The sequence below is a fragment of the Mizuhopecten yessoensis genome, unplaced genomic scaffold (genome assembly GCF_002113885.1).
Source record: "Mizuhopecten yessoensis strain PY_sf001 unplaced genomic scaffold, ASM211388v2 scaffold3685, whole genome shotgun sequence".
NCBI lineage: Eukaryota > Metazoa > Mollusca > Bivalvia > Pectinida > Pectinidae > Mizuhopecten > Mizuhopecten yessoensis.
The window spans coordinates 67,218-89,792 of NW_018405168.1; the positions used below are offsets into that span (position 1 = coordinate 67,218).

The following is a 22,575-nucleotide window of genomic DNA, read 5'->3' on the forward strand; positions in this document are numbered from 1 at the left end:
TACTATTTAAGAAAACATTCCTACTATCATGTAGTACCTTTCTACTATAATACATTGCACCTTCCTGCTATTATTTTATATATTACACCTTCTTACTATTTAAGAAAACATTCCTACTATCATGTAGTACCTTTCTTCTAAAAACTAGTTCACCTTTCTGCTATTATATAATATATTGTACCTTCTTACTATTAAACAAAACATCCCTACTATCATGCAGTTACTTTCTACTATAATACAATGTACCTTCCTACTATTAAACAATACCTCCCTACTGGCATGCAGTACCTTTCTACTTTTAAATAAGACCTCCATACTAGCATGCAGTACCTTTCTACTATTAAACAAGACCTCCTTACTATCATGCAGTACCTTTCTACTATAATATAGTTAACCTTCCTACTACTCTTGGATAATTTCCTTATGCCGTAAACATTGCAGCACCTTTCTACTATTGTTTAATACCCTCCCACTATCATACTGTACAGAGTTTTCTTTCTATTGTGTTCTACTTTCCGACAATAATGCATTTCCGGACACAAATACTTACATATTTTTTAGAATAAGAATTAATTATTTACTCATTCTAGTAACATATCATCAGTTTTTCACAAAAGTTTAAAACCCGCATTTTCGGCCCGATTAGTTTTTTTTGTGATTCTTTTTTACGATATTTCTTTAAATGGTAAAATACACTAATGTTATATTTATGGAATGTTCATTATCCATACGTCGACTGATACTTTCTGTAGGAATAATTTGACTACAAAAACAGTAAGTATACCTCATCTACCTAACATTGTGTATTAAGTCTACTGATCCTTTGCTTATAAAACGCCCCGTTTCTCTCTTGGGTTTTTTTGGTCACATTTACCTCACTCAGGGTTTCTCTAGAAATATGAGCTAGAGGAATGACTCTGAACTCTAGGTGGCTAAAACTGACACAAATAGCCACTCACCCTTGCTGTAATGTAATTATTCTACTTTGACGTAATACATTACATATTGCCCTTGTGGTAAGAAAACATTATATTTTTCTCCAAGATTAACTGCATCTCTACGGTGGTTTAAAGACCGTAATGTTAAGTTTGATCACCTACTCCACAAACACTTTTACATTTTTTGGAAATTATAGACAATGGATCCGATTTTCCAATATAATGCAGGTCTTTTAGATATCGATTTATTGTGGAGACAAAAAATATACTTTGTATTTATAAAGAGTTATTCTTTTGATAGTGGTCATTTTTAATCCACAGCTAAAGATGAAGTAACGGACATGCCTCCCACTCCGATGTCGACGAATGAAATACCAGGTGTTAGCGATATGACGTCACCGTCCACTACAAGTTTACTGTCCACATCTGTTGTCGTGAACGTCTCACAAACGGAACCCTCAATAGTGTGGTCAATATTTATTCTAGTGAGTGAGAACATGGGTCCTGACCCAACTATTCATAATTCCAATGCTATGTATTATTTACCTGGGATTATAGAGTGCGCTCTAAAATGTCAGGAGGGCATACACTGTGTGTCCTTCACCTTTTATTTGGTAACGGATGAAATCACTGGTGGCTGCCATCTGTATCGATCTGTTATCGAGTTAGACTTAGTTTACAAAGCAGAGTCTCGATACTTCCGGAAGGACGTTAACATGTGATAGTGAATTAGTTTATGCATGGAAAACTCAAAATAATGTTAGAAAATTACGTAGTGTGAAGCGAAGTCACTGTAATGCAAATAGGATGTAAGCATGTAATAATAACATGTTGTAGTATACAAACATGGCCTAAAGGACAACAGAGATAAACATCAGAAGTAACAGTGATTCATTTAGTAAAAAACGTTGATGTAATATTTCTAAGGACATACTATAGTAACATTCAATAGTTAATTCATATATTTAAAAATGATATTCTCAGTACTTAATAAAAAAAACAATAATCAACGGATATTGACATTAACAAGTGACTTTGTTAGTCGAAACATGTAGATTGTATACATTGTACTTCGAAAGGGATGTTACTATGACAGTGGTATTAATAAGATTAAAATCATTTCAAGAAAGCCGTTATCATTTTGTAGATGCAATATTTCTTGAAGGACATAAATTAGTATTTAGCACATAAGGTACGGTTTAAGAACTCTCAAAACAAAATATTATAACTATATTTTTTGATTTCCGAAATCATTATATTTTGGAGGATGTCAGCAACTGATGACAATATAGGCCTTTCTAGGGGGTATAACAATGTTTCAGATTATATAATTGGGCGTAACACTTTATAATTAAACCTTTAGCTTAATATATGGATTTCAAAGAATAATTTAAATTCATTTGAGATGTAAACAAAGTGTAAATAGCAAATCATTTTGTTATAATAAATTGTAATTATATATATATTAATCCAAATAAAATTATCTTGCGGGAAAATGTGTATTTTATCTGTTTTATAAGAAGTTTTCTAGAGAAAATGCTTCAATACTGTACAAGTAACTTTTACTTCATCAATGCTAAAACATTGTACATATCACAGTTATGGATCGCTGAAAAAGGGAGATCTGATCGAAAATCAAACCATAAGAGGTCCGTTCGGTCCTTAGTTCATCTGCACTATCACATTGGTACCAGAGATGCATACGTGATGCTGAACAAGATATTCTAACAAAACGTATGTTTGTTGATAAACTTAAGCGCATCAAATGTGGTGACTATGCAGCCAAATCAGCAACATCTGCAGTATATTTTCCACGGTTTTTCTTCGTATCTGACATTTATTTTCCAAAGAGAATAAAGCTGATTATAAGTATGATCTTACTCAAACATTTTTGCGTAAATGATAGAAAAACAAAACAAATCGAAACTTACCGTGCCTACACTATTTGATGTTGACTTAGCTACATAGTTCTACCAACGAAATTATAAGATCACAAATAATGATTCACAAAAAAGGAACTACAGCATGAGTAAAATTTTAACATACACACAAGTGATTGCACATTTTAAAATTGGGTAATTGGTACATTATACAACAAATAAATAACACTACATCGTATACATATGTAGTTGTTTCGCCCTTTATTTGGTTTCCCGAATTTGCTCTCGTTAGGTTTTCAGACCTTGATCATTGTTTGAGGTTTTCCAATTATTCGATAATATCGGATACATTGTTTACAGTTTGTACATACACAAAATATATGAAAGAAAAACATAGCGTTTGTTCATCTGCTACAAATGAAAAAATGCAGCAAAATCAATATGTCGGTATATATAACCAGGGTAGAAAAGGTTACAATGAAAAGTAACACTGTCTGTATGATTACGCACCATGAAATTTGTGATGGTATTTGTGTATAAACAGGTCAACAGCGGTAACAATCACCAAACAACTTGTGAACATTTGACAGAAAATCTAAAATTCAATTTAAGGACAAAAAGGTGCAGACACGTTCTTACTCCGCTCCTAAGTATTTATGTATCATACTAGGTTATTCATACTTTCTGATACAAAGTACAGCAATGTTATTTTGTACAATAATATGATTAAATTTATCGTAAAATACGGTTAGTGCTTTATTTGAAATCAATTAATTATTGGAAAAAAATAGTATATCGTTTATTGGATTAGGCAAGAGAAAGTTTCGCGCAGATAACAGCTAACACATGCGTGAAAAAAAATTTGATCTATTTCAAAGCTTACCGGTAGATGTATATTTATGAGTGTACATTTGTAATATACAATGTGTGTTTGATATGTATAGTTATATAATGAAGATTAGTGCACAGTGCCATTGTTGTGTAACTCGGTATAACCAATTATGCACAAATGAGGAAAAGTTTGAAGGCATTGTTTAATGAACGTAAGAGAACCAATTTAGCTCCTCCTGTGCAAGGATGCTCATTGTACAAAGTTGAACTATAGTTTACCAATCCCTAGAAATCTTCTAAGACGGGATTCCGCTGAAATTCAGTACTTTTAATAATTGTCTTGTGTTTAAGGATCAGCGAAAACGTAAGAATACGCCACCAAACCAATAACACAGGTCGTCAACTGTATCAGTTGCATGAAGATACAGACAGATCTACTTCAACAACTATGTGTACTAGGTTTTACCTCTATCTGAACTGTACAGCATGTACACATTAAATACTATAAATCTTCTTCAGCAGCCCTACTGGTGTTGGAACTTTGTCTATGTAAGTCTTAAACACGTGTTAATAGTACTGGTTTACTCCTACAGTTTTAATCCATATGGATATCAACAGAGAGGGCGTTTCTAAGTTGAGATAACGTGTGCCTAATCCTTTTTGTTGAATGACAAATAAAATAATATGTTTAAATCAATATCAACGGGGTTTTTTCGGACACAAAAGGATTTGGGGAAACAAGCAAAACCAATAAATGCACTCTCCTTTTAATTCTTGATAAGTTTGTATGACATTTACACTTCTGCGTTCCAGATAGTCACTGATCAGTTAGTATTATACTGGTATTAGTCCTCTGTCAGTTGACATACACGTCTGTGGTGTCCAAGTACTCTTTGACCAGGTTGTAACAACACTTGTACTGGTCCTACAAATCATTTTATTAATAAATATATTTTACTTAATGCCATCGATATCAACAATATATATATATATATATAATTTCAAAATAAAAATATTTCCGATAACGCTTGATAGGGATTCGTGTAAATGAATTGCTTATTGTTACGAAAACAATTATTCAATCATTTCAGGAAAAGAAAACTCCTGCAGTCTCGCTGCATTTAAGTAATACTTAAAGGTAGTTTATATATATCTATCATTGTATTTGTACATAATGTATTGGCATATACTTATCGTTTGAAAAATTAAACGTTTGAAACCAGTAGCTTATCGAGGGACTTCTGACTAATTTGAAATACAAAATAATGGCATACATCGAATTTACATGCTTTGTACTCACAACACTTGTGATGCATTCCGGACGTCTGACAAGAACCTGTCGAGAAATCTGAAACATATCGACTTCCTCGTCAATCTTCATCTGGTCTCTAGCATTGCTGACACAGCAGAAAAGCCCACTCTGTGTATATCCGTCCCTGAAATATGTAAAATATTGATGACATTTATCTTCACCGAAACATACTTAATGTTACAAAAACGAAAGATGTGTTTATTTAATTGAAAAAAAAAATATTGCATTCCATACAAAGCTCATTCTTATATGAAAGCTTTTTTTCTGACATTTGTATTATCATAAAAAGTTTTAAGAATATTTTGTTATGATAAAGTTATGACATAGTAAATTTTGTTTCCCATCTTACAATTTTTATTGCTTATATTGACTATTATTCGTGTGTCCTGATGTATAAACGATTAACGTGTTGCCATTTGTTGTTTAAGTGTATAATGTCCAGTACGAGACAACTGAGTATACATCAGTTTTTCTTAATTTATATTTGTTTAATTTAAATTCACTGATGTATATTTTGAAGAATGTTTACTGATAAAATTGTTGAAATGGATATTAAAGAAACAAAAAGGTAGAGGCGAAAGCGGAAAGAGCAATGCTTGTTTGAGTCAGAACAACTGTGTCATTTGGAGTAATGGACATTTTGTGTGACCGTCGCTACATACCGGCACATGACTACAGTCGTTTTCGAGTCATGTGACTTCCGTCTGCTGTCTACAAGTTCTAGAAGCTGAAGAACTGCCGATGAATTTGGCGGATCTGATACGTCTCTTTCCCAACCAGTCATTCGAAACACTCGAACATTGGTGTCATATTTATGACTCTGGAATCATATTGTTGCGTCATTAAAACATTCATTCAAAAGACATACTTTTAGTGAAGGGATTTAAACAGTATCTCACTGATTAGGCATTAACAAATCAATTAAATAACATACAAAAATGTCTATTTTCAGCTTTTTTGGATGCAGATATTATCAGACTGCATTTCCGGTAACAGTGATATTCAAACATATTTTTTTTATCACATTTACTCCAACAAATATGTGCTTTCAGAATACTGATGTAATACTAACGAAGCAAATAGCGCTAACAGAGAGGTAATACCACCGAACATGATAAAGTTTACATGGGTGGTTTCACATGGACCTGACTATATTCATGAACACTTTAAAAAGTTATATTTTAATTATCAAATAATCTCCACAATGCTCGCTTTCAAGTCCTACCTGATTTGAGATCGCAATTTCTATCAAATCAATATGGACCAGATTTGAAGAGCCTCCTAAATGTTTCAGTGTGAATTTTCCAATTGAGCTATCTTTTCCTTCTTCTGGCAACCATTTCTATGAAATAATCAGTTGATTTACAAAATTACAGCTCAATTATTAACATTACTTAATATAATTAAAATGTGTATGTCGATCTTTTCAACGATGTATACTACATAATGTAATATTGAAAGAAGATTTACTTCTGTTATAAAATGTAACGCAATTGTGAAATACTTTTTATATCGATATCAGGAATATATATAGGATATCATTTTGTTATACTTTCAATAAGATTTCAAGCTCGTACACTTACGATGGGGTCTTTTTCAATGATAACAATGGTATCACATTGGTTGTCCATTATCATTGTCAAAACATCGACGATGGTGTCATCTACAGGACTCTGGGTAATGATGTAACCGGTTCGAGACGTGTAAGACTGATAAAGACATTTTTAAGTATTTGAGTTATCATCAGCAACAGATTATCATGGTATATTTCAAAATGAGACGACATATTCATAATAAATTTCTATTATCCTAATTGATACGTGGTCTTGTATAAAAAGTCATGTTGTTTTATTATTGTTGTCCACATCTTTTGTTGTTAAAAACACTGGCGATTTGAAAAGGCAAGAATAACAAATATTTACAGGAACAGCCACAGCGTTGATATAATCGGTTCTGTCGGATAATGATGACGTCAGGTATGCTCTGAATTTGTCAACTGTAAACAAAATGATATACATAAATATCAATCAATAAATAAGTCAATTACATAAATAATAAGATAGGAAATAAATAAATAATGAAAAATAAATAAATAAAGGATAAAAATAAATGATATCATTAATACATAGATAAAAAAAAAAAGTAATGTAATCAAATGTTTTCATGTTATAAACGTAACGTGCGATGTAGGTAAATCATTTATTGAATATTTATACAACTGTATAAACAGCTTACCTGCTAAGACATTCGGATCCTTGTTTTTGTTGCGGTTGACGGGAAGGAGTGCTGCTTTATAGTCGACTTTGGTATATGTTGGCTTCATAGTTTGCAACAACTAAAAACGTCAGATTTGTTTCACGTTAATTATACAATAAGATATACCATGCGAGGCAAACATACTTGCCTTTATTCGATTAACTTTGAGTTCCAATCTTGTCTATGTTTGTTGATTTTGTGGTGTTTTACTTCACATTTGGCGAAGGAGGGGTAGGGACATACTTTGTGCAACACTTACCAAATAGCTGGTTTATTTAAGCATAAAAAGACGTGTCAGTTATTTATTTTCCAATTTTATAAATAAAAGATGTTAAGAGAAAAAAGGGTACATGTTCATATCAGTATAATATTTCAATATTAAAAAGTCTTTTTAAAGTAGAGAGTTTTAACACTTGTCTAATATATGCGGGCATTGTAAAGTTATCTTCCTCTAAAATTGATATTTTGCTCTGTATTCATACAAAGCAAATTAAGATCGCTGGCCTGTTTGGGAGTTAGACTAAGTTTTAGAAATACTCCCAGGCATGTTGCACAAACGTATTTATATAAAAAATATCTTTACCGGTAGCGTAGTGGAGAAGCTGCCTTTTACAGTGATCACATTTTCGAGGTGATATTCATTTACGAGAAAGTGTATATACAAAATAACTCTATTTTATTGCAAAAGGGCTAATAAGTCAGAACAATGCTTGCAATTCAACACACAGCGCATAACACAGGGTGTCTTTGGTATACAATTAGCAAATGGATGTATAATAGACATAAAGATAAACATTAAAATATAACATTCTGAAATATTATTATTTGATCAGAGGAAAGGGTACCACTGCATTATTTATAATTGTGGGGAGGGTTCTATTCCGATTTTATTTACCCGGAGTAGCCTCCCCTCTATATAGAAAATGAAGCATTACTTGGGAGCTTTTCTTGCTTAGAGTTACTGTTCTGACCCGGTCATGATGATGTGCTTCTGTATGGCAACATTGGTAAAGTGTAGGTTTAGCACTGTAAAGAACTCCGAATTCGACCCCAAGTGTTTTGCTAAATTTATATTTCCAAACATTTAAATTTGAAATGCTGTAGAATATATTGCAACATTTGATTTACATAGAATACTCCTTTTGAAATTGACTTAAGCAAATATTGACAGTAGTAAGAATCGTAATTATATAGTTTAACTTGTTGGGCCCTTTTTCTTTAAAATGTCCAATATCTACAACTCAGATGTTTGATTAAAATGAAAATGTTACCTGATGTTCCTGCCATAATTTCGTTTGGTTAACTGGGACATCATCCGACAGTCTGTTCAGTGCTGCATGGTATTCCACTCTGGGTATAAGGGTGTCTGGCATGTCAAACGCCTCAATCAGGATGTTGTGCAGAGCAATATACTGATCCTAAATGCAACAATGGAATTGAATACAACTTCGAACCATTCGTCACTTATAAAAAAGGATTATCTGCATTTTCGTTATTTTATTTTCTTCCCAATCTTAGTTTAGTTAATTTAAATAATCGAACGATCATATTAATTGTGGTTCGAGTGTATCCGAGATTAAGAGATCACCGATGATTCTGAATTTGAAAAAGCTTCTGTATATATAAGAAAAAAATGTTAATTCATTGCCTTATATCAATTATTAATGTGCACAAAAATGAATTGGTATTTTTTTGTAATTTTTACGACTTACAATGGTTTGAACCATATTGACCCTGTCCTTCCTCATGGTTCTAATGTAACCTATGATGTCGACCATTCCAGATTCTTTGCCGTAATCCAACAAAGCATCCAGCGCTATGAACGTTCCTGTTCGCCCGATACCGGCACTGTAAGTAAAAAAATCACAGTTAGGATACTAGAACTATATAAAAAGAGTATATATTGCTAAATACGCTATAGTGTATATCCTTTTTTAGTGATACCCGTGCCAATCAATGTGAGTAATTGATAATTCAAGAACGATTATCCGCTAACAAAAAATGGAACGAACTTATTTTACACTTCGACCACAATGAAAGACGACAGTGCAAATTCAAATCGTTTGTAAATGATTATAGAAAATCGATTAGTTGTTGCAAGTTACTGTGAAACAAACCAGAATTCCCTTTTCAAGAAAAATCCTACGGCCAAAGCAAAATAAACAAATGCACCTGCAATGGACAACCATCTTTCCTGGTAAGGAATTCTTGTAAAGCTTCACTCGGCGATGGAACACGATAAGTTCGTTGGGGTTTGGGGTTCCGTGGTCTGGCCACGTTGTGTAGTGAAACTGGTGTACTTGTCGCACTGATTTGGTCTGAAAATATCGTTATTTTTATATAATGAAATTTGAACATGCGACGTTAATTCATTAGCTCCTTTATACTAGGATGATTGAAACGAAGGACTTTTAGAAAGGCAGATATAAATAATATTTCTTCCTGTATTAATTGTTCTAAATTAATTTTCTTTTGCTTTGTTTTACATGATAGGCTATAATTAAGGGTCTTTTTTGTTATTCATAATAGGAAAACGTTAAATGTTGGGGTCATACATCAAATGTTCATCTAATAAACAAACATGATAAAATGGAATACGATTGAATGAGTGTATGCTCTAATCGTGTTCTGATAAGTCTTGGTAAGAAAACCTCGTACTAAAATTACCTTCTTTTCTGTGAGAATGATATCCCGGATGACATAGAAGGCGTAGACCCTTTCTCTGTCTAGGACGATCTCAAAATGTTTTGTAGACATCGGTTGTCCTTCGTCAGGCCAGTATTTCACACACTTTTTCTGACATTGAAATATATTTTTTTAAGCACGACTGTAGCGTGATAACAATGGATATGTGAAATCACATGCAACTAATCACTAAGAATGTCCAGTATACTTTTGAAGCTTATCGTATTGCTTTGATATTAATGCGATATTAATCGTTGTTTTAAACTAGCTTGGCTATTACCGTGTGGAAGGTTTTGATTGTAGACTATTTACAAGATTCAGAACAAATTTTGAAAGCTCATCGCCATGCTTTTTACCTTTGGTCCCTCAGACAGATTAGTAAGCATTATGATTTTGCCAGATTTCAGTTGCCAGATCATACGCCACAGATCATCTACGGTTTTGTTTGTTGGTCCTGTAAAGGTGAGATAATTTAGAAAACAACTGTTTTGGATTAATGTCAAAATACAATATTTTTTTGTATTTAAACAATTCATTATTTGTAATGAAACACTTTTGTTGTATAAGGACGATGCATTTTTGGTAATGGAACACTGCTGATCTTTGAAAATAATTCTTCAATTATTAATGCGTGGAATCATAATTCAGTTTACCTTGTGTTGCTATATACTCAGCAGGTAGCGTGACACTCTGAAAAGTAAATGAACTGTACGTGTACGAACTATCATCTTATGATGTCATTTCGTAACCCATATTTTGGTTTCTTCATCCGAACAGTTAGATGATTAAACATCTGCAGCCTTAAACTGATGGTATCTGTATATTTTACAATGCTAACTTATTTTACATTGGCATTGCTATAAATCAACTGTAAATGACATGTAGATACAGGTAGTATAGATTTAAAATAATATATTATTAGGTACACGTTTTCCGAAATTTAAAATCCTATCCGATACATAAAAAATGAAGACAGAATAATACAAAGTCAAGTAGGATAACTAAAAATGCTGGGAACATTCAAAAGTGAAATACTTTGCAATCTGTAATATTTCTGGTGACACAATTATGGATATTCCGAGCACGGAACTAAGGTTTGTGACAATGAAAATATATAGTTCATAAAATGAATAAAGAAATAAAGAAGTATAATAAAAAATAAAATCACAAACATCGATATAGCTTGCATTAATGTAGTCCGAGTGTGGATCTTTGTCCTGTTTGTCAAGGACTACTCGTGAATGGTCATCTGTAAAATATAACAAAATGGATAGTGTGACATATTTAACACTGTAAGGCCACTAAATAATGCATTAAATCAAAACGAAATTATCGCAGGACAGCCAATATTATCCGGTGTACTTACCATTGTTGTCCTCTATTTCACTTACTTGGACATACAAGGCGATACTTCTTACTATGTAGTCTTAGGGAGGTTGAAAATGAGGTAATCATGACCGCGAAACTCGAGAACAAGAAAAACACGACGATCAAATATCACGTGGTTGTATCAGCTCAATCGAATCAGAACAGGCGGTTAAATAGCCAAAGTATGATAATATAGGAGTTTGTATGAAATGGTGTGGGTCTGGAGTGCTACTTACATGGAAACGTGGTCTTAAATCTGTTTTTTAGTTTGTTTTCGGTCATCATCCCAACTTTATGTTCATACAAATCCCCTGATGGTAGCGACTGTACAAAACATGCAATGGAAATATATAACTGTTAACTTCATAGATTTTTTTATTTTTTTTTATAAACTTGTGGAGATAGATACCTATGCAATAACATAGCAACGTATGACCTACAGAAGTGACTAAGACGTATAATTAGAGGTTATATATATGTATACCTTAATTGTAGTCATACTATAATAAAAAATCAGATTATCTACGAGAGCAGATACGGACCACCTTGAAATTCCAGATATTTTGTCACCCTGAAATATGTCATGACAAAATTGAAGGTTATGTACGCGCTTCCTTGCGGATGATACAAATTGACCAGTTAAACCTTTATACGCATCAAAAGAATCACATGGCAGCATAACGGTTAAATTGACATGATTTGTAGTCGAGTGTCACTTCACTGTAATCATCAAAGGACAGGTATCAGTATAGCGATTGGTCAGGTTGTTATACATGAAAATGTTTTATCGCTAATTACACACCTTCAATTTAGTCATGGCATAATCCATTGGTACAGAGATACGAGGATAAGTAAAGACGCGTGTGATATTTTCTAAAAATATATCGATATTATCAACATTTATAAAATTAAAATATACTGCTAGGCTTACCTTTATTAAACTAACATTGCATAATTAAAAGTTGACTTATTTACTCGTTTTGATTAGAAAACGTGTGTGGTTATATCGTGTATAAATCGATTTAACAAAGAACTTGGTACATAATATCTACCTTGTATTCCTCTTCAAACGCTTTTGCTTTGTTTAACATCTTTGTTTTCACCAACGATGTCAGGTCACTAATAGCGATACCCTCAGAACCAGAATTACAGTAAACCTCTTCGTATGGGTCTACTGTTTTGTTTACATTTCCGGAATTGACGTAAACGTTATCGAGTTTCGCTAATGGTTCTGACGTTCGTTCATCTGACTCTAAAATGAAATACAAATTGTAATGACCGAATAAAAAAAGTATCCCCTCCCCCCTCCCGCAAAAAAGGATCAAGCTTAAGCTTGCAGTTGAAAGAATAGCTCGTCTTATATTATGAAATTACCATAGCCAGTGTTGAGCCGTGATGATCGAGACACCTCCCGCCTGCCGAAGTCATCCAATGAATCTTCTTCCTTCGAAGAGTTCTGTCTGCCCCTAAAATGCATAGCCAGACCTTATAATCCAGCTACTTAAGTTACCCGACAAAGTGTCTGGATTAAGGAGCAGCTGGAAAACATGGCTTTGTCGTAATTCAATTTAATGCAGGTTTACAGTTTAATGTACGTTTACAGTGAAAATGTAGGTAAGAAGTGAACGGCATACAGTGTTAATAAAGGTTTTCAAAACTAAGGTCAGTAATGTAATAAAGGTTTGCATTGCTAGTATATGTTAAAGTGGAAATGTAGATTTTCAGTGTAAAAATAAGTTCAAAGTGAAATGTAGACACACAGTCTAAATATAAGCTTTCAAAATTAAAGGTTTGTTAATGTAAGTTTACAGTGGAAATGTGGTTTAACAATTTGAATATAGGTTTCAGTGTAAACGGAAGCTTCAATTTTACGCCGGACATAGACATTAAAGGATCCAATGACTTACACGCTGTTACAAACGAAGAACGACATCTATATAAAACTCTTTTTTTTTACACATGAAAATTCCACACTTTTATCGTTTTCCATAACCTGCCTAGACGACACGAGACATGAACATATGCAAGTAGTATGTTATTATACATGGTAATACAATTACTCTGTAAGTTAATAAACAGGAAAGTTACCCCTCTTTCAAGAATTAATAAACATACATACCTCCTAATGAAGAACACAACGCTAATTGTTATAATAGATACCAAGAGAAGCAATCCAACAACAATGCCAACTGTCGTCCCAGTAGAATCATCCTGTGGGGGCGATTTTATGCCTTCAAAGCAAAACACGCTACATTGTACTTTCGGTTGTTTCTGTAATAGCTTTTCTGGAAGATCCACATAGTAATAATGCAGTTATCTTGAAGTAAAGTTGAATATACTGGTCGCATAATTTAAAACCGTGATCATATCGTTATATTTGCTTCATTACAAAGCCACAACAAATAGATATATACAATGTATTGTTATAATTGAAGTATCTCGTGCTATTTATCAACCGGTGGTTAATTCTGTCATTTTATCCATTACGGCGAAAACAGCCCTGTTGTTCACAGCTTAGAGAAAATTCTAAAGAAAACTTAAACTTATTTATTTTTGATGATATTATATTAAAATCTAAACTAAAATTACAAGTATATGAATACACAACGATCATCTGTAGAAAAGAAAATCTTAAATATATTTAAACTCTTAGATAGTTCTCAAAATGTGTCGTTTGGAAATTTTCATTAAATTAATCATGCAGATATCATCTGGGCCCTAATGTATAGTATTTGTTGTGCCTGTATAACCCATGTTTTGTTCAGGTGTTACCTGCGAAATAGCATCTTACTCATTTGACAAAAGTCTCCTTCGTATCCAGGCATGCAGGTAGTGAGGCACTTTCCAGTGTCCCTAGAACACCGATCACACTTGACACAAGACAGACTGCAGTTTCCACCATATAAACCATCCAAGCATTCTGTTGTTGTAACATGTATATAATCTTTAACACATAATACAAATCACAAACGTATGGTGTAAATTCTGCAAACTGATCGGCAGCATCTGGAAGATATATGAGCAACAAGCGAGCTAATATTTTTGTACATCGTCAATATGCAAAGACAAAGTCGGTGTTTTACTACAACATGCAGAAACTGTGTAAAACCAATAAAACAAAATTTAGTAAATACTTACATTGGACTTTCCTTCTTTAAAACTATATAAATATTGATAATTGGATGCTACCGTTTGAATCAATTTTTGTGTGTGAATTTCACTTGATTACCTGTACAATCACCGTCTTCCCGTTGGCAAATTTTGCAGTCGGATTCGCATTCTAGTGTGCAGTCCACGCCGTGATATCCATGCTGACATTCTTTGAATTGAAAGGTTATTTTTTTCGAGTACATGTCACATGAAAGTGATGTAACTAAATCAGGCTTCAATCAAAAGAAATTTTCAAAACAATGAACGATTCATTAAGTCATAAGTTTGTTCGTTCTTTGCTTCGTTTTACATAGCGCATATTAGTTTCACTGATCAAGCCACATGTCCATATTAGTAAATTATTCTAAGGTATTACATCTTGGCACTTATATGAGATACTCCCTTTCCTCGAAATATGGAAGTTCGGGGGCAGTTTTGTAATCGTGTATAAAGAACAGTCTCAACTTTGACAATTTCTGTACATGTTATTTGAAAAACGTTTTGTAGTTTCTGAAAAAATGAGGTTTGATCAAAAGATCGTTGTGTAGAAACATGGTCATAAGTATATACAAATACCAAAACAATCACACATACATATACATATATGTACTTCTTAAGAATCAATGAAATTAACGGTTAACGAGAAAACTGTAGGAAAGGGCATAAAATGAACAGAAATATTCCACACAAATTATAACAATTCTAAAATGTAATGGTGTTTTTCAGAATTAGCACGAAAAGCAGTTAAAGAAGTTTACCGCTAAATGAGTACATTTACCTTTTTGAAGTTATGATTCCCATATTATTGGACGTCGAAATATAAGGTATTGTTCACGAATACGACAATAAAAAAACTGTATTAGTGATTCTATGTTTTGGTTTTAGTTCGCAAGAAAATTAGAACTTTTACTTACCAAGACAGTTGCCATCGTCTTTTGTGCAAATGTTATCTTTACAGTTGTCATTGCAATCCAGTTCACAATTTGAACCATATTTACCACGAACACATTCTAAAGAAACAGCGTTCAATAAATAGCATAAGGGATGAATGCACATTACACATGTAATTCAACCAAATAAAAAGATCGGATTTGTTTCTTATATCATCGGTGTCCTGCAGAAGTGAGACAACTTTTTGAAACTGACAAGAATGGAAGCCAACGTCGAAAAGAAAGGGAAACTTAAAGTTGTAATCAATTTGCTGATGCAATAATTCATAACTATACAATGTATTTAGCTAACTCTAAAAAAAAATATACACGATTGCAATTAGTTTTCGATGATCACGATAATGACGTTTTCTCAATAATTAAACACGATGCTATGGAATTTTATTTTAGTGGGTAAACTTGAAACTCAAGATTCGATTATTCAATCTCATATAAAATGTTGACTTACCACAGAATTTTGGTTTGAGCTTGAAAACATTTTCATGAAAACGAGTTCCGAAAATGTATATGCCTGTTGAATATAACACATTCGGGATACACGAAATGAGTCTATCCTCAACAACCAAATGTGATGTATGCCACAATGTAATGGACGTGCATTTACCTGTACATTTTCCATCATCTTGCACGCATGTCAAACAGTCGCTTGGACAATCTTCAGCGCACTGTACACCTTGTTTTCCTTGAACACATCCTAAAAATAATACACACCGTTATACTGATAAACCCTTACTAATACATAGTTTGCCAAAGTATAATTAGTTGATGTCGTCAATGAGGCAGAATACGTATGCCATTCATACACATCAGTTCTACTTCTCCTCGTACGTTTTCAAGGGTCTCCTAATAAATCTTTCCTTTGTACATATTTTGCTCTAGTCTTATTGAATTATGCTTTAGTTAACCATTTGGTATACTATTTTTGTTTTGTCTTATCGCTTGAAAATCACTTTAGATGTCGAAATATTCAATTTTGCCACTGATGGCCATGCTTAATTTCAGATATGGGTCAAAATCAAAATGGATAGGTATTTGCAGGGAGCTTCATCTATATAAAAGCATCCAAAAAGATTTTCTCAAGAAAACTTCTATACGGATACTTACGTACAAAAGTACATGATTGCCACTGGCGGTCATCTGGAGAATCTGTTTAGTTTTGTTGCATAGACATATAGTTTATCTACCGTGCAGTATCGATACATTAGCATATTGTGTTTATGTGAATCACAATGTGTCTACAACGGTAGCTATTATGTGAACCGTCTGGAGTTGTTACACAGACAAATTATGTTTATAGTGTGATATCGATGCATTAACTGCCTAGTGTCGAAACTTAATTATATTATGTGTACCTTGTAGTGTCAATGCATACATATGTTACGTGTATCTTGTAGTGTCAATGCATTAACATTGTAAGTGTGCATGTACAACTTGGTATTATCACATCAACATATTATGTGTAATGTGTGGTGTTGATACACAAACTAGTTACCAAGTACTCAAATGTAAATAGTTCTTTAAAAAGCGTACGATCGGGGAAAAAAACGACGTCCTGGTGAAATTCAGGAAGTATTAGTTATTGATGAGGGATGTGATGCTGCAACTATAACATTGCGGGATCATCAAATGAGTGAATCTGTAATGCTAACAAATGTATCAATAATTTGGAAAGGCCAGTAAATGCTTCTCACCTATACAGTTTCCACTGTCCTGTAGACATGTCATGTTTTTACAGTTACCAGAGCAATGACGTTCACACCTGTCACCGGACCTTCCAGGAATACATCCTGTAAAAACATAAGGTAAATGTTTAAGTACATCATCAGCGACATGTTTGAAAAGAAATGCAAAAACCTGTATAAAGCAATCTCTGTAAAATAGTTAACGCTTTGAAAACCGAATATTATCGCTCTGACAGAATTAGTGACAGAACTACAGACAATTGGAAACAGTTTCCCTGATGTGGTTTTTTTTGTTTGAAAAAACGAGGGAAATGAATTATTAAATCAGACACGCAAAAACATCGTTCATAATGTTATGACTGCAGCATGGTTAGATTTGTTGATATAGTGAACATGTAACGCATACGTAAATAAAGAGCGGATATGATTGCCTTTTCACCGATATTTACTGCATATGTTTTTTACTAAATAACAAGCAGATAATTTTCAATTATCTGTCTACTCGTATCGTTTTTTAAAAGTGGTGAGCGATTCGTGAAAATATCTCTATGTCATAATTTGAAACATCTCGTACAGTGCAATTGCCATTTAGATTTGTCTTTTTCTTTATTACGAAAAAATAACATAGTTATTATAATATAGCTAAGTTGCAATTTTAAGAAATCACTGTGTTACACTTGCCGACAACCGTAAATTTGCCAATTCCAAATATGTAGGTCTTTTCCTCTCATCCTTGTCAGATGTATCAACACTTTTTCCTGGTGTGAGATATCCTTGTCTCACTTAAATGTTAACACGGGGAATTCTCCTATTCATAGCAATTGTATGACGACACGTCAACAATTCAATGACGTCACGTCAACCATGCATTAAGCCTGTAGCGTTGCCATTACATTATACTATGATACACAATGGCTGAATAGGGAAAGAGAGAAAGAATCCCCTTGAGGTAAGATTAGGAATCTCAACTACCGGGAAAAGATTCTTAAGGTGCCAAACACTTGGGAAAGCCTTGTATTTGGCAATTAAGAGTCTCCCTCGCGGGTTGAGGTTTACCTATTTCACCCAAAGGGGCTTACATATTCTATTAATCTCCCAAATTTGCCCTTGATATACAGGAATTCCTCTGTGAAAAGATAAATACGTCTTTCCCTATGAAAATATAGCTTACACCCGATATGATGTCATGGCGTCGGCGTTGGAAATATTTATGTTTTGTCGACTGTGGTAAATGAATTCTTTTTCTTTTTATTATAAAATATATTAATGCAGTTGTTGGCTATTGAATAAATCTTTTGTTAACTTTGTGCTTTAATTAGATTTCGTATTTTATGTTCAGAGTTCATCACCCCTATGAATTAACATGGTTGTATTCATGCACGCTTTTCATGGAATACAATCATATGATTACGTAAAGAGTAATGACACATGCATGTTTATTTCGAGTACTGAAACAAATTAACAATAGGTGTGGACCGTAGGCAGTGAAATCTCAACCCTCGGGTTAGAGTTTGGCTGATCAGCCCGCCGTAGCGCTGGGCGAACAAACTCTTGTCCTCGGGTTAAGATTTCCCCGTCCACGCACAACATGCAAGATTATATTTATCCTCCTACATATCCATCCTAGATATCATAAACATTATTTCAATACTGACGTGAGATGTTTATTTTTATCATTCTTTGACAAAGGATTTATATATGATATTTATCAAGTCTGTTTTTTTTGTGTTCTTGCTACGACCAGGTGAGCATTTTGAAAATTGTTTATTTCGTTCACAATCTTTATATATAAAATAGATTATCCAGCATATATATTCGTTTTAAGAATGACTTAGTAGTAGATGAAGCATGAACCATTGAAGTGACATAACATCAAACTGCGTTTAAATCGATAATCTATAAGTACCTTTACAATAGCCAGTATGTTGGTAACACTTGCTGTCGTTACAATTCCTAGAGCAATCTTGCTTACAGAAATCTCCATATTTTGTTTGATTGCATTCTGAAATGATAAGCATAAGATTTGATAGAAAAGATATTTTCATGACAAAATTCATACAAAATGAAATAATAAATTAAATAAATGTAATGAACCGCTATATGCTTTTATCATAGAATGTGTATACATAAACATTGTATTTGAAAAAATTGTTTTTATCATTTTCCCCTCATACTAACAACTTGGTTTTCTTCTTTGGATTGGTAAGCTGACACGGATCTTATGATACGTTTGTATAGATTAGTCATACCGTATCCACTGTAAGTTAATGATTCCGTTCATGTCTACGTCTTTGGCTTGATGAGTTTACGTTGAAATATAGATTAGTTTGTATTTATAAGTAAAACAATCCACATTAAACTCGAAAAAGAATTATGCGTTCCCTGTCCTCTTTTTTGTTTCATCAGTGTGTGTATGGAGCTAAGGATGAGTTTGTATGGATTAGATAAAACAAATCAAAACAATTCTAATTCATGGCCGCATGGTTGTCCTATTAATTTTGCCACTCATCTTTCCCTTCACAAATCAAACGATCTATCATTTTTAACACTTATAAAGTTTTGTCTCTTTCCGACCACATCTAAAACACATCTTAAGTTCTGCCACTTATCTTACCGACCACACCGAAACTTCCACTACATACGACCACACCCAAACTTCTACTACTTACGACCACACCAAAGCTTCTGCCACATTCCGACCACATCGTAAGTTTTGCCACGCATCTTAGCTGACCAACGTCTAACATTTTGCGATGTCTCTTTCCTGTCACACACCGAGGTTAGTTCTTCCACTTACGGACCGGTCCATACCGTCAGTTCTACCACTTACCGACAACATCGGAGGTTTTACCACCTATCGATCACACCGACAGTTCTACCACTTACCGACCACACCCCAAGTTCTACCACTTACCGACCTCACCGAAAGATCTACCACTTATCGACCATACCAAAATTTCTACCACTTACCGACCACATAGAAAGTTCTACTACTTATCGACAACATCGAAAGTTTACCACCTAGCGACAACACCAAAAGTTCTATCATTTTCTGACCACACCAAAAGTTCTACCACTTACCGACCATACCGAAAGTTCTACCACTTACCGACAACATCGGAAGTTCTACCACTTACCGATCACACAGGAAGTTCTACCACTTACCGACCACATCGAAAGATCTACCAGTTATCGACCATACCAAAGGTTCTACCACTTACCGACCACACCGAAAGTTCTACCACTTACCCACAACATCGGAAGTTCTACCACTTACCGACCATACCAAAGGTTCTACCACTTACCGACAACATCGGAAGTTCCACCATTTATTGACCACACCGAAAGATCTACTACTTACCGACCATACCAAAGGTTCTACCACTAACCGACCACACCGAATGTTCTACAAATTACTGACCACATCAAATGTTCTACCACTTACTGACCACATCGAAAAATCTACCACTTACCGACCACACCGAAAGTTCTACCACTAACCGACAACATCGGAAGTTCTACCACTTACCGACCCAGCGAAAGTTCTACCACTTACCGACCACACCGACAGTTCTACCACTTACCAACCACACCGAAAGTTCTACTACTTACCGATAACATTGGAAGTTCTACCACCTAACGACAACACCGAAAGTTATACCGATTACCGACCACACCGAAAGATTTACCACTTATCGACCATACCAAAAGTTTTACCACTCACCGACCAACTTACCGACCACATCGAAAGTTCTACCACTTATCAATCACACCAAAGGTTCTACTTCTTACCGACAACATCGGAAGTTCTACCACTTACCGACCACACCGAAAGATCTACTACTTACCGACCATACCAAAGGTTCTACCACTTACTGACCACACCGAAAGATCTCCCGATTACCGATCACACTGAAAGTTCTACCACTCAGCGACCACATCGTAAGTTTGGCCACGTATCTAACATGACGTACATCAAACACATACTCGATTCAATCTTTACCTTATCTGACACACATTGTGAATTGTGCAACTTACATAAGCCTTCATGAAACTACCTATTTGTCCACACAACAGACATTACTCTAGTAACTGCCACATGTATAACATGTATCCCACTTGCATGAAACTGACATCTTCTTTCTTGCATAAAATACCCAAATTTTCAATTATCTGACATAACAGGTCTATAATCTTACATAAAGTTTATTATTTGTCGCTTACATAATGCAAAGGTTTTGGTATGTCTCCTATTTTCAAATTTAATGGTTTATCTAAAATAATCTTCACACAACTAATATATTGGCAAGTACATGACAGTTATCTAAGTTTTAACCTGTACATATTCCCGAGTCCTTTTCGCAGATACTGCCTTTGCAGCTAGTGGTGCACTCTTTGTTACACTTGTCACCGTATTTCCCTGGAAAACAATCTGAAATCAAAATCATTAGTTGACATAATGACGTGACCAGTATACTTGCTAGCATCTTAAAGCATTATTTTTTGTCATAAAGGTAAATTTGTAAATCCATCTGTTTCAGTTATGTTGATGTTTTAAGCACAATGTGCACGCCCTACTGTCAATTTGATCTTTCTATTGGAATGATTTGTAGCGATTATTAAATTTATGTCAAACATACACTTAAAAGTTCTACTTCGTTTTGATTAACTCACCTAAGTTCCACGAAATCATGAACAAACATAGATAAACACACAAATCGATATCCTTTCTTCATTATTAATTGTCTTCCGCAATCACTTTAGACAGGAAGATTGGACTGTTAAAACTATCAAATATAGCAACATTCGTTTGTCAAAACACTTTATATTAATATACATAAATCAATTGACATAATTTCCACTAAAATATGCGGTTGTCTTTTTCATAAAATTAAAATAAAATACTTCGCCATGAAAATAATGAAATTTATCTATTGATAGCAAAATCTGTTTAAAGAGGTTTACATATCTAAATATAATTGTTAAATGCAATTCTAATTAATATTCGCTGCATCTACCAGAAGCAGTCATATTCTGTATATAAAAACAAAATACTTATTTAGAAATTGTATTGATGACAGGTTGCGATAGATTTGTTTTGATAGATATCAAGACAACAGTATAAGAAACTTACAGAAACATGACCCATTAATAGCGTTGCAATTTCCTCCATAGCAGTTCCCTGGACAAGGCTGGTCACAACTGCCTTGTCCATACATCCGTATTGGACATCCTTACAAAACGATAATAAAAGCGTACACTATAGTACCTGCTAAACTGTGATTTATATAAAGTAACTGTCGACACTTCTGTTGACAAGGTAGCTCAATCGATTAGAATGATCGTTTATCATTCTGAAGTCCAGGATTTTAACCAAAGTCTAGCACCACTGGAACTTGTTTTGTTTTGCTCTCAGAACAATGCTTTTGATTTGATTTTGTTTATTTCATCATTTTTGTTTCTCATAAAAGTTCCGCTAGATATTGTTTTCTTCAGAAATGATTTATCAAAGCTCTAGTCCTG

General features: G+C 33.9%; 1 protein-coding gene and 1 long non-coding RNA gene across 2 annotated transcripts in view; one reads left to right on the top strand and one right to left on the bottom strand.

The window, feature by feature from the left end:
- LOC110447935 overlaps positions 1-2,357 on the top strand; it is a 35,739-nt gene extending 33,382 nt beyond the window's left edge. The window contains exon 3 of the long non-coding RNA XR_002462662.1: positions 1,260-2,357. This is a non-coding gene — a long non-coding RNA (uncharacterized LOC110447935). The remainder of the gene's footprint in view (positions 1-1,259) is intronic.
- Positions 2,358-2,957: 600 nt separating this feature from the next.
- On the bottom strand, positions 2,958-22,482 carry LOC110447936 (receptor-type tyrosine-protein phosphatase T-like). Its single transcript, XM_021493927.1, has 26 exons — positions 22,187-22,482; positions 21,389-21,484; positions 18,959-19,054; positions 17,062-17,157; positions 15,975-16,064; positions 15,335-15,430; positions 14,500-14,589; positions 14,062-14,190; positions 13,390-13,501; positions 12,645-12,736; positions 12,323-12,522; positions 11,507-11,594; positions 11,075-11,151; positions 10,556-10,592; positions 10,259-10,356; positions 9,885-10,013; positions 9,390-9,535; positions 8,930-9,065; positions 8,489-8,635; positions 7,197-7,296; positions 6,884-6,957; positions 6,545-6,670; positions 6,187-6,303; positions 5,624-5,781; positions 4,950-5,085; positions 2,958-4,574 (listed from the first exon to the last, which is right to left on the bottom strand). The coding sequence occupies exons 1-26, from the start codon at positions 22,269-22,271 to the stop codon at positions 4,506-4,508; spliced, it is 2,820 nt and encodes a 939-aa protein (XP_021349602.1). The 5' UTR covers positions 22,272-22,482; the 3' UTR covers positions 2,958-4,505.
- Positions 22,483-22,575: the final 93 nt, after the last annotated feature.

Coding starts and splice junctions, on each gene's coding strand:
- LOC110447936 (XM_021493927.1), bottom strand. CDS start 22,271: ATGTATGGACAAGGCAGTTGTGACCAGCCTTGTCCAGGGAACTGCTAT. Junction 21,485..22,186: donor TATTAATGGGTCATGTTTCT/GTAAGTTTCTTA, acceptor TTTTGATTTCAG/ATTGTTTTCCAGGGAAATAC. Junction 15,431..15,974: donor AGATGATGGAAAATGTACAG/GTAAATGCACGT, acceptor CTGTTTCTTTAG/AATGTGTTCGTGGTAAATAT.